Source organism: Poeciliopsis prolifica, unplaced genomic scaffold, assembly GCF_027474105.1.
Source record: "Poeciliopsis prolifica strain line A6 unplaced genomic scaffold, Auburn_PproV2 SCAFFOLD009, whole genome shotgun sequence".
Classification (NCBI taxonomy): domain Eukaryota; kingdom Metazoa; phylum Chordata; class Actinopteri; order Cyprinodontiformes; family Poeciliidae; genus Poeciliopsis; species Poeciliopsis prolifica.
The window spans coordinates 10,810,563-10,822,587 of NW_026562384.1; the positions used below are offsets into that span (position 1 = coordinate 10,810,563).

Here is a 12,025-nt window from a genome sequence, read left to right on the forward strand (position 1 = left end):
TGACACTCTTCCGAGGCAGAAGTAACGGGTCACGGTCGGGCGGCTGTTGCGCATCAGCTCAGAGAGAGTAATGGCTCTCTTTTTGTCGGACAATGAGGTGAACCGGGCGATAGGGGCGGATGAGACCGGCTTAATGCTCCGTGTAATGCATGTTAATATCAGGCGCCGAGGGGAGCACCGGACGGAGCGCTTTGGGATTATTTATCACAAAACATTTGTATTCTTCCGTTGGAGAACGCTTGATCCCGGATAGCTGTACACTAATCCTTCACTCCGTTAATTAAAAAGAAGTGGAAAGCAATGGAACTGGTGGTGATTATTTTCTCTCTCTCTCTTTCCGTCTCTGTCTCTCTCTTTTTTTCCAGAAATGTAATCATTTCTGGAGAAGCTTAAGCATCTGTTTGAGGTTAAGTCTCCAAGCAGATTGTGTTTTCTGCTTATTTAAACCTAGTGATTTTAGTTTTTTTTTTTTTTTTCCTGAAGAGTGGGGGGTGCTGTACATCTGTGTGATTCTTGTTTGGGGAAGTGGGAGTGGCACTTTCTGTGCAACATTCTCTAAAGTAAGGATAGCACATGCGAGCAATGGTGAAAAGAAGTCAGTCATCAAAAATCTATTCATATTCCCCTAATTGTCCTGGTTGCTATAACGTAAAGACTTTCTTGCGGATCTCAACTTGGTCTTGTGAAGGAAGAAATTTGGTTCTTTTAAGATGAAAAGAGCCCATCACTTCCCCCCAATCTGTTCAAAGTGTAACAGGTGCATTTGATCAAGTTCTACTGGGAAGGACAAAATTATTGACTCACACATTTTCACTCACTAACAAGTGACTCGTCATCCACAATGCTGCCACGGGATCAAGGTAAGTGCCGCAAGTCCCAGAAAGACACTTTCACATGTCACGCCACAGTGTTGCATTAGGATGCTACTCGTGTCTGTCTGGAGACGAACTTGGACTCACAAAGGCGTCATTTAATTCCTCCCCTCCTCTCTTTTTTTTTTTTGTCGCTCTCTTTCTCTGCCGTTCAGCGGTTTTCTTACAGGCCGGGATTAACACGGGTAAGATTAGATCCAAGCAAACATGTGCCTCGCTTCAGAGAGACGATCTTGCTGATACAAACGATGTGATGGCGCTTTTATAATTTGATTTTAAGATTCCTCTGTTGCATCATGTCAGGGGTTTGTCTCCTCTTCAGAGGCTGTAAACCTTTGGGATGTTTATTTGATCCCGGCTATAATACCTGATTAGAGACAAGTGTGATTATGGCTTCATACCATAGCTTTTATGTTGATTGTGTTGATACGTGTTCAGGTCTACTCAAGTGAATTAAAGTCGTGTAATTCGCGTTTGCGTGGCCGCGCTGTCCAGTCAGGACCGTCCGTGTAATCACTTTAAGCCCAAGCACACTCATTTGAATGTTGATTAAAAATGAATATCCTGACCCATCAAAGATTCTTTTTGTAAAAGCCTGTTTCGTGTGTGATGATTAATGAATGGGACTGTTTTGCAGCGTGGGCATTCATCTTCAAAGGCCTCTAATTAAAAAGCATTATGGAGTCCCGGGAGTCTGCTGGGAGCGACCACTGGGCCTTTCGAGCAACGCAAAAGAAGGATGAAACACCTGTTATCTGAAACAATGCAATCGAGAAGTTTATTCTTTTCAAAAAGCTACACTGAGAAAGCACTATTAAGTCGTGTCACCCATCACCTTCATCTTGCAGGACTCCCTGGACATCATTACAAATCCTTATCCGGTGAATGCAGCCTAGAAAGCGACCGCTATCCGTTTCCTAATCCAAATCTGGCTTTGACGTCTGGAGTCAAACATGCCCCCCTTCGTCTCTTTAATGGGTCAAAAACGAGGATGTGAAAGGGTTAAACGTCTACCATAATTAGAGTCGCACTTATCGTCGACGTCCTCCAATACAGAGTAGCGAGGAGCAACGTCCACCCCCTCCATCTATCTTTCTCTCCCTCCTTTTCGCTCTCAGTGTCATACGCACCGTCTCTCTCTCTCTGTCTCTCTGTCTCTCTCTCTCTCTCTCATTCTCTCTCTCTCTCTCTCTCTCTCTCTCTCTCTCGCCACACACTAACACACATAGGAAAACACACACGCGCGCGCGCCTTACCACCAGCTCCTCCGAGTGTCTAATACACTGGAAAATCAAAGCGCAAGCCTCCCGCGTTCACACACCAGTGCTGCGCGTGGTGCACAGCGCAGAGAGAGCCACCGTCTTTCTCCTTTCGCTTGTTGTTCTTTCATCTGCAGTTTCCCACAAAGTTTTATACACAAATAGGTGTTCAAAACTTTTCATCTTGAGATACATATATGTATTTTTTTTTTTTTTGTATCTGGACAAACTCTTTTTGGGTTTATTTAATTTGATTTTGAACTTCGCAGCTTTAATGGTGACAGGCTGTATGAGGTAAAGCATGTCTGGATAAGCTTATTTTTACGCACGCTGCGGACATGGAACATAAACTCTGCAGAGGCTGCTGGGTTCCGGTGACTGGTCTGGTCATATGTCTACTGCTGTGTGCGTGTGTGGTGGACCTGGTACTTGCGCAGATCCGGTACTCCATTCCCGAGGAGCTGGATCACGGAGCATTTGTGGGCAACATCGCAGAAGATCTGGGTCTAGATGTGGCCAAGCTCTCAGCGCGAAGGTTTCGCATCGTCTCCGGCGCAAAGAAACAGTATTTAGAAGTGAACTTGGAGAACGGAATCCTCTTTGTTAACGAAAAGATAGACAGAGAGGAGCTGTGCGAAAGAAGCCCAAACTGTTTTCTACACCTGCAAGTTGTCATTGAAAACCCGTTAGAACTGTACAGAGTGGAAGTGGAGATTTTAGATGTCAACGACAACTCCCCCAGCTTCCCGTGGACTGAGTTCAATCTCGACATCACAGAGTCTGCTGCGCCCGGCTCTCGCTTCCCTTTAGAGAGCGCACAGGACCAGGACGTGGGCACCAACTCTCTGCGCTCCTACCAGCTGAGCGCAAACCAGCACTTTGTGCTCAACATCCAGACGCGCAATGATGGCAGCAAGTTTGCTGAGCTGGTGCTGGATACGCCGCTTGACAGGGAGCAGCAAAAAAGACACGAAATGGTTCTTACTGCTTTTGATGGAGGCTCACCGGAACGCTCTGGGACAGCGCTAATAACTATCACTGTGTTAGATGCCAACGACAACGTGCCTGTCTTTGACCGCTCGGTTTATAGGGCGAGCTTGGTGGAAAACGCACCCAGGGGAACGCTGGTGCTGAAGTTAAACGCCACAGACTTGGACGAAGGCTCAAATGGGGAAGTTACATACGCGTTTAGTGGGCACGCGCCTCTTAAGGTGCGTGAATTGTTCAGCGTGGATCCCTATATGGGGGAGATACGTGTGAAGGGCGTTGTGGACTACGAGAAAGCCAGTGTCTATGAACTGTACGTTCAGGCAAAAGACAGAGGACCGTCAGCTGTGGCAGTACACAGTAAGGTACTGGTGGACATCCTGGATGTGAATGACAACGCCCCCGAAGTTATCCTCACATCCGTGTCCACACCTGTCCAGGAGGACGCGTCGCCTGGCACAGTAATAGCTGTGATCAGCGTCATGGACCGAGATTCGGGAGAGAACGGGAACGTGGACTGTCAGATTCCTAATAATGTCCCCTTTCAGCTCCATTCATCTTTTAAAAACTATTACACGCTGGTGACAAGCGAGCCGCTGGACAGAGAGACTGTGTCTGAGTTCAACATCACACTTACAGCCAGAGACTTGGGCTCCCCCTCACTCTCTACCCGGAGAACAATTCTGGTTCAAGTGTCTGACATAAACGACAACCCCCCGCGGTTCTCTCAACCTTCATACACAGTTTATGTGACCGAGAATAACGCCCCGGGCGCTTCCATTTGCTCTGTCTCTGCATTCGACCCAGATTCTAACCAGAACTCATATCTGTCTTATTCTATTCTGGAGGGTCAAATTCAGGGCATGTCCGTGTCCACTTATGTCTCCATCAACTCCGACAACGGCAACATATACGCACTGCGCTCTTTCGATTATGAGCAACTTCGGAACTTTCAGATTCTGGTACAGGCACAGGACGCTGGTTTCCCCCCTCTCGCCAGCAATGTCACGGTCAACGTGTTTGTTCTGGACCAGAACGACAACGCGCCCGTCATTGTGTCCCCGCTGCCCAAGAACGGCTCTGTTGCCACGGAGGTGGTTCCGCGCTCTGTGGACGCGGGGTATTTGGTCACCAAAATCACAGCGCTTGACGCAGACGCAGGGCAAAACTCCCGGCTATCTTACCAGGTTATTCAGGCGACTGACCCGGGCTTGTTCAGCGTGGCTCTGTATACAGGCGAAATCAGGACCATTCGCCGATTAGTGGAGAAAGACGCAACAAGACAACGATTAGTAATATTAATCAAGGACAACGGACAGCCTCCGCTCTCTGCCACTGCCTCTATTGTCCTCACAGTTGTAGACAGCGTGCCTGAGTCGCTGTCAGATTTCGGAGATCTAACACTCAGCCCGAAACCCCCCTCAAACCTCGCCTTGTATCTCATCGTGTCACTCAGCACAATATCTTTAATATTCCTGGTGGCCATCATAGTGCTGGCTGTTGTTAAATGCTACAAGGATCGGGAGACCCACAGCGGCTACAACCTGCCCCCCTTAGCCTGCTGCTGCTGCGGGGGGTTTCAGCCAGAGCCGCCCCCGGAGGTGTTCAAAAAATCCAACCTCAATTTACAGATTTCATCCGCGTCCAAAGTACCCACGAACTGCATGGAGGTGAATGGAAATAGCAGTTTTTCTCAGTCATATTGTTATAAAGCCTGTCTGACCCCCGAATCAGCCAAAAGTGACTTTATGTTTCTGAAGCCGTGCAGCCCGAGCAGCACGCCGAGGAACAACGAGGCGAAGAACGCGGACAACTCGTGGAACGCGCACAGCCGGAGCGTATCTGTGAACAACGGAGCGACAACTCCGAACGAGGTGAGCGTGACCTCAGAAAACCAAACGAGACTTTAAATTGTGCTTTGTTACTTCGTTTTACTCCCTTCTCCGTGACGACGCGCCAGAGTGACATTTCATCTCTTGAAGGTCACATTACGCGAGCCGCACAGGTGTGAAGTCGAACCTAATGAAAAAACAAACAAAAAAAAAAAAAAAAAAAAAAAAAACAGAAAAACAAAAAAAAAAAAAAAAAACAACAAAATAAAATGAAATACAAATATTTAAAGGGATTTTGTTTTCACTATATGTCTTAGGAACATTTTCTTTAAAGACGAGAGGCTAATGCATTTGAAATCCGTGGTGATGTTTTTCCTTCTCGGAATGAAATGACACGACACGAAATTACATTTTAATTGACAAGTTAATGAAAGTGTAAAGCCCCATCTTGCGTGGAGCGCACGCTGCGCACAGACCGTGACTGAGAATGAAGTGAGATGTCACTTACAGTACAGGAGAGGTGGGGGCGAGAGAGGGGTTGGGGGGGCATTTAAAGCTTTCAGTCTTAATAATAATTGTAGTGTTTCCTTATAATACATGAACTAAAAGGGAATCGATGTGACTTGTGTGAATAATCTCTGGGTGTCTCTGCCAATAATTGTCAGGGAACGAGGCTGCACGCGCACCTGCTTCCAGCACCTGAGTGTGAGCACGAATTCAAGGTTAAAGGCATTAGTTTGGTTACATGCAGTTATTGTTGGCTTTCCCTGATGCCTTCTCACTCTCGCGCTAACAATATGGGACATATAACCCCACTAACTATGCCTCAAGGGCAAAAGCAACAACCGGGCTGCACTATCAACAATGTGGCGTATTCGCAAAGGGGCGGGGGTGTCAATTATTGATGAGAAATGGCAAATAGGCGGTTTCGGAAAGACAGAGTAGGACGTCGCAGAAGGGGACGAGGGTGGGTGGGAGGGGGGGGGGGGTACAAGGAGAAGGGGATGAGAGGTGGAGGGGGTGGGGGAGTGAGGGGGTGCAAGGACATGGCCGGACTGAGACGTGGACTGCCTGTAGATCGGCCGGTGTTGTCCTTTGTATGAGAGGGGGGAGAGAAAGGGAGATACACCGATCGAGGTTGGGAGGAGAGAGAGGGGAAGGGTGTAATCGAAGAAGAGGGAGTGAAGGAGACAAGGAGAGAGGGCATTTACGGCAAAAGGATGTGCAGACCGGTGTTTTCTAATCCTAACGGACGGGGCATCAGAGCATAAACGTGTGCGTAATGCTGATTTTTGTCGCCCCGATTTCCTGAAAAAAATAAAATAAAAATCCTAGAGGCACAACGAGTCAGAGTGCTCGCACTAAGCTCCACCAGGCAGAAGAGGGGAGGGGAGAAATGTCACCGGAACAAACACCTCTGGCCACGAGAGGGATTTTGAGGTCACGCTGATTGTTCCGCCCGCAGCTATGGACCTTCTGGAGAAAGTGCCCTTCCTCTCGCTAATTGGTTCCAGTAATTCACCCAGAGTCCCTGCTCGTGCGCTCAGACGAGTCCTACGTAAGGTCGTCGATGACAAAGGACAGAAAAAAAAAAAAAGAACCCACTAAGAAACTACTTGAGCGTTGCATAAAGCGAATGCACCGACGTACTTGAGTTGATGGATTGGAGGAGAAAAGGAAGATTAAATACACGTCCGAGCGTGGTAAGCAGACAGGACAGGTGGGGTGAGTGAACGTGCTCTCCAAACTGCGCCGCACGCGTGCGGAGTTGTGCACTTGAATCAGCGAAGGCGGCAAAACTTTTTCCAAGGCTCTCTGAGAGACTTTTAATTAAAAACCTTGCTCGAGGATCATCAGGAAAATATTAATGAAAAACGATGCATAAAATCCACAAAACAATGACGTGTGTAATTTCCTTAATTTCTTCCCGGGTACGCTTTCCTTTGAAGATTAAAATCATGTTTCGTTTCATCCCTGTGGGGTTCTAATTGGTTTTATGCGTAGCTGGCGAGGAGACTGTTTTGAATGCCGATTTTAATAATACGCTTACGTCGCACTCCCCTTGTTAACAACTTTAGATGGACTAATCAAGCGTTGAATGCATAATACGAGCTGAGAGTCCGAAAAAAGTCACGTGGTTTCTTTCCTTCAGTTTCCAGTTTTCTGCTCCACAATAGAGGATAAAAGTGAAACTTGGCCATTGCCGAAAGCGCCTCGGAAAAATATATATAAAAAAGTGTGCTTTTACATAGATCCACAAGGTGGCAGTCAGATTCCATGTGATATAATCCACCATTTCAAGACAGACACAATAGAATGCTCCAGTCCTTTTTCAATGACCTCTATGATCTGTGAGGGTGAAGAGACAGAAGGCCTTCCTTTACCAACCTGCTTTTAGGAAGACGGGTCCTGAAAAGGCTTGCAAAAATAGATCATGAACCTGCAAGAATATATTTCAGTCAAATTGCTGACATATCTTTGTCCTTGCAGCTCAAGCAACCAAACACAGACTGGACTCTCACAAAGACCCAGAACTCTTCCATCAAAAGGTATTGTGACTCAAGTAACTGGCATGCTAAAAAATGTTAGGTCTCTTTACATTCATTAAGTACATTTCCTGAATTCTGAATGTTTGTAAAAAAAACAAACAAAAAAAAAATCAACGAAAAAAAAACAACAACTTTCAAACCATTTTTAAAACTGTTGAATGAATGTGACTTTTTTTATAGTTACAACTCCATCAATATGGATGGCACGCTTATGCGTAAGGCAATGCATGCAGACCCAGAGAACTACGTCACTTCAATGGCACCTGGACAATACTGGACATGGGGAACTCAAATGAAGGGTGTGAAAGGTAAGAGTCCAGATATGTTGGAACTGAAGTGGCCTATAATGAAACTGTATGCTCTTCCAATAAAACTTAATAAGAAATATCTCTGTTGGCATCTAGAGTTGACACATTTCCCTGCTTTCTTGCCAAAGACACCATGTTAAGCATCATTGATGTTTAGTTTTATCCTGTAATAAAACTTTTTTGGGAGAACTACAAAACCCAGATTTGCATGACATTGGTATAAATGAAAACAGTTCTGTCATAATAATGTTAGTTATGCATAATAAGCAGTTGTTTCTCCTCGCTTTGGTCTTTCTGCAGACTACAAAATGTCTCCATCACCCAGTGGGATTCCTTCTCGGCCCTGGACTCCTCGATGCACGCCTCCTCCACAGCAGCAGCAGCCACCGATTCCCTCACATCCGCACCCACATCCACATCCACACCCACCACCTGACTATCACCACAATGTGTACATTCCTGGAACTCCATCAGGCTTCTGCACGCTGCGGCCAACAGTGCAGCGAAGTGAACTGGACGTCCACAATTCTTTCTCCACGTTTGGCAAAAAACGGCGTCTTCAGATGTCTCCGCAAGGCGAAGCTGCAGTGATAAATAATGACCTGTACAACGACTGATACAATTATTGTTGACCTAAATGATGGAGAAACAGAGAAAAAGAAAGTGCAACAATATTTTGGCATTTTGAAATGATATGAAAACAAAGATGATGAAAAAAAAACAGGTGAATATTAATATTTAATGGACATTCCCTTTTGGCGAAATCTCCTGGCTTTTTATCTGACTTACCACTTCAACAATGTCAATGTGTCTACCTGTTACTATATTATCTTTACTACAGCTATTTTGATCATCATTATTATTTAGACAATCAAAGTGCAGCTCAATTCCATTCAAAAAGCAAAAGTGGACCACAATTTTGCACATTTTCTTTTCCTTTTTGTATCTTTATTTGCTAGCAAAGCTTGTGTAAATATGACAAATATTATGTAAATATATATATGCAAGCTGCACTAAGATGCAAGCTACTCTAACAAGGGGCTATTTCCCCCTACACATGTACTGTACACATTTATGAAATTAAAGTATTTTTTTTCACTTTGTCTTTTCTAATTTCCAGGAAGTGAAAGTTCAACTCAAAGCAAAACTTGGACAGATAAATCACTTAAACGCAGGTCCCACAGATCAAATTTAATTAGCCTCAGTCAATTATTTTGGGGTGAAAAAGTTCTGCAGCCGCTCCTACAAGGCTGGAAAGCTTTTCGCCCTGGTAAGCTGTTTTCTGCAGCGAGGAATAAACACAGTAAAATGCTAACATATGCTAATTGGAGCACTTGCATTTCCATTTGCCCGCAGAGAATACTGGGGTTCATTAACTGAACAAACAGAACCTTCTCCCTCGAAATATCACTTTAATTAAGACCATGAACACGAATACAAGTGTCAGGGGAAGCAGAAGGATCAACTCCAAATGCCACACCTGAATAAGAAAAAGCTACAGGGGCCTGTGGCTTCTTTCTCTCTCTCTCTGCCCTTTTGCATCGTACTTGTCAGGATATTAGCTCCCACCAGCAACAGATGAGAGTGGGCCAGTGGCCAGAAATGAGCAGTGAAATTAGGTCGCCCTGTGGCTCGGATTGAAAATAATTTTGTTAATAAGGAAACGAGTGTCCATAGAGAGCAGTGGGGGGGAGAGGCTGCTAACCTTCTCTGCTGTAAGGTGATCCACTGGGACATCTAAAGTGGAAGCCATATTTAGGTCAGCTCTATCTATTTTCATAGGAGCAATGAGCAGTGCTGCACTTTTTAAAATGCAATTTGGGAGATTTTTTTCTTTGAACTTGTTGCAACTTTAAAATGCATTGGGAAACATATTTCTTGGCTGAAATGAATGATTTCAGTCAACAGTCTCAAAAACCAATACACAAAGTGATTACACACTCTTTGGTTATAAAACTGTAATTAAAAACAATACTCGGAGTGACATTTATAAAGCACATCTCGATCATATAGAGGAAGCCTGTCGGACTTGTTAATCCTGGTCATTTGAACTGGGAGCTGTCCTTCTGCAGGTGCTGAAATGTCAGTGACATTTGTCCTCTCTTCTCCAACTGCAATTTATGCATGCCTCCTCCAGAGGGCGGATGAATACTGTGCTGAATGTCCAATGATTTGGAGGCATCCTTTAGAAGAATCACATACAATTCATATTATATGAACGTAAAAAGACGCTTGGAAAACTTCTACATCTTAAATGTATGCGACTTATATCTTTTACCTAAGTATGTGTAAAGTAACACATTTTAAAGTGTAAATAGTATAAATGAAACTAAACTTAATTGGGTATCCTGGGGCTCACATAGTTTCTCTTTTAGCTCAAAGGTAAGGACAGTTGTTTTATACATATATATATATATATAGATATATATATATTTATATATATATATATATATATATATATATATATATTTTTTTTTTTTTTTTTTTCATATCAGTATGCTATTACAATAAAAACAAGTTACATTTTTATATTTGTCACCTATAGTAATGACAATAACAACCACAAAATCAACACAAAGCAAACAATAATTACGGATACTGGTTGTTGTGGTGGCAGAGTTCACATTTTGGCTACTTTGTCAAGTTAAATACTATTGTTTATCTCAGTGTAAAGTTGGTTTATTCCACTATTGAAAAACATTGTGTGGTTTTAAAATGTACAATTCAAATCAAATCCTATTCAGATTAGAAAATAAACAGCATAGAACTATGTTGATGAATAATACAAATGGTATTGTGAAAATGTAAACTATACTTTTCAGAAGTTTTAGATTAAAGCAGAAGTTTTTTTGATCTTTAAGGATGTTCAGTTCATACAATTGTCTCTATGGACCTTAGTTATTTGCAACTAAAACCCACCTTGATTGATTATCATAACTTGATTCATTGTCATGACATTTAATGTAGTAAATATAGACTGTGAAAGAATTGGTTTGAACTACAATGGAATCTTGTTATTCCAGCAGATGGCATCAGTGAGTAAGAACCTTTTAGGAAAATCCAGTGATGTACTATTAGAGCTCTTTTCTTTTTCTTTTTTTTTTCTTCTTTTTTTTTATAAAGATATAGACCAGTATGTGCCAAGAAAGAGCAGGATGAATTTGGATGCAAATCTTAAAACTTTCATTTCTTTTACTATCACTTGTCCTCACAATCAGTCATTTGTACAATTTGCATTCAAATCTAATGCACTTTGGCTGACAAGTAACAGAAAATCTTGGATGATTCATATACTTCATAAACAAGTTATTACAATGTTCTGTGCTATTTAAGGTCACATTTAGTATTAACTCGTTAATAAGTAAATGTTAAATGTGAATTCTAGAGACCGCATAGCAACCTGTGAACCTAAATAACCTGCTAGGAAGTAATTTTAGGGATTTTGTGGATTATGTCTACAAGAAAAATGTTAATTACAGTTTGACTTTAGTGAAGCATTCTGTTTTATGTGCTATGTGCCATTTTTAAAATAGAAAAGGCGTTATAAATATTAAGTCAACAAAACTGGGTGATAAAACTTCAAGTTTAAAATATTTTTTATTCACAGCACAACAGAAGAAAAAAAAAAGAAACATATTCATCACGTGAAAATCTTTCAATTGTTTTGTCACCAAGATATTGGTGATAATATGGAAATAATCTGACCATCAAGGATTAACTGTATCATGTTTGCACAATTTCAAGACTGCAAAACAAACAAAACGATTCACAACAAGCTACCAGCTGTATTTGGTGAGGATAAAGGATGTAAGCTCCAAAAATAATGACTACACAAGGATATTGTTAATACCCATTTATGTTTTCTTGTTATATTTTGATAGGAAGATGCCTTCCAAAAACTTTTTATGATCTCTTAAACAGTTCTATAAGCAATGCATAAACACCCCTACACCTCTGTCAGTGATCTGGAAACTGAGAAAAACTACATGAGCTCATTGAACACAAGTTAAAACAAAACCCATTCATTTTCATATTTCAACATCAAAACATTTTAAAATAAATTCACATTCACTCTACTATCTTTTTAAATGAAAGCTTAAGGAGAACCGTTCAAAACGCCACGCTATAATTAACATTTCCTCATGTCATTTAATGAGTTAATGCCTCATTATATGACGATTGATGTCCTCTTCTACGTTATCTCTTTGGTTCTTTGGT

The 12,025-nt window shown here is 42.6% G+C and overlaps 1 protein-coding gene across 2 annotated transcripts; it reads left to right on the top strand.

Annotated features, from left to right (window-relative positions):
* Positions 1 to 2,164: 2,164 nt before the first annotated feature.
* On the top strand, positions 2,165 to 8,905 carry si:ch73-233f7.1 (uncharacterized protein LOC100537710 homolog). 2 transcript variants are annotated; one of them, XM_055034557.1, is made up of 5 exons: positions 2,165 to 4,788; positions 4,879 to 4,992; positions 7,441 to 7,499; positions 7,680 to 7,807; positions 8,108 to 8,905. In XM_055034557.1, the coding sequence occupies exons 1-5, from the start codon at positions 2,470 to 2,472 to the stop codon at positions 8,422 to 8,424; spliced, it is 2,937 nt and encodes a 978-aa protein (XP_054890532.1). In that variant the 5' UTR covers positions 2,165 to 2,469; the 3' UTR covers positions 8,425 to 8,905. The 2 variants fall into 2 exon arrangements, with proteins under 2 accessions (XP_054890532.1, XP_054890530.1); XM_055034555.1 differs by having other exon boundaries at positions 2,165 to 4,992.
* Positions 8,906 to 12,025: the final 3,120 nt, after the last annotated feature.

Excerpts from the sequence above, each read along its gene's own strand:
- si:ch73-233f7.1 (XM_055034555.1), top strand. The coding sequence starts at position 2,470 with ATGGAACATAAACTCTGCAGAGGCTGCTGGGTTCCGGTGACTGGTCTG. Across the intron at positions 7,500-7,679 it reads CAGAACTCTTCCATCAAAAG|TTACAACTCCATCAATATGG; the intron begins GTATTGTGACTC and ends CTTTTTTTATAG. Across the intron at positions 7,808-8,107 it reads TCAAATGAAGGGTGTGAAAG|ACTACAAAATGTCTCCATCA; the intron begins GTAAGAGTCCAG and ends GTCTTTCTGCAG.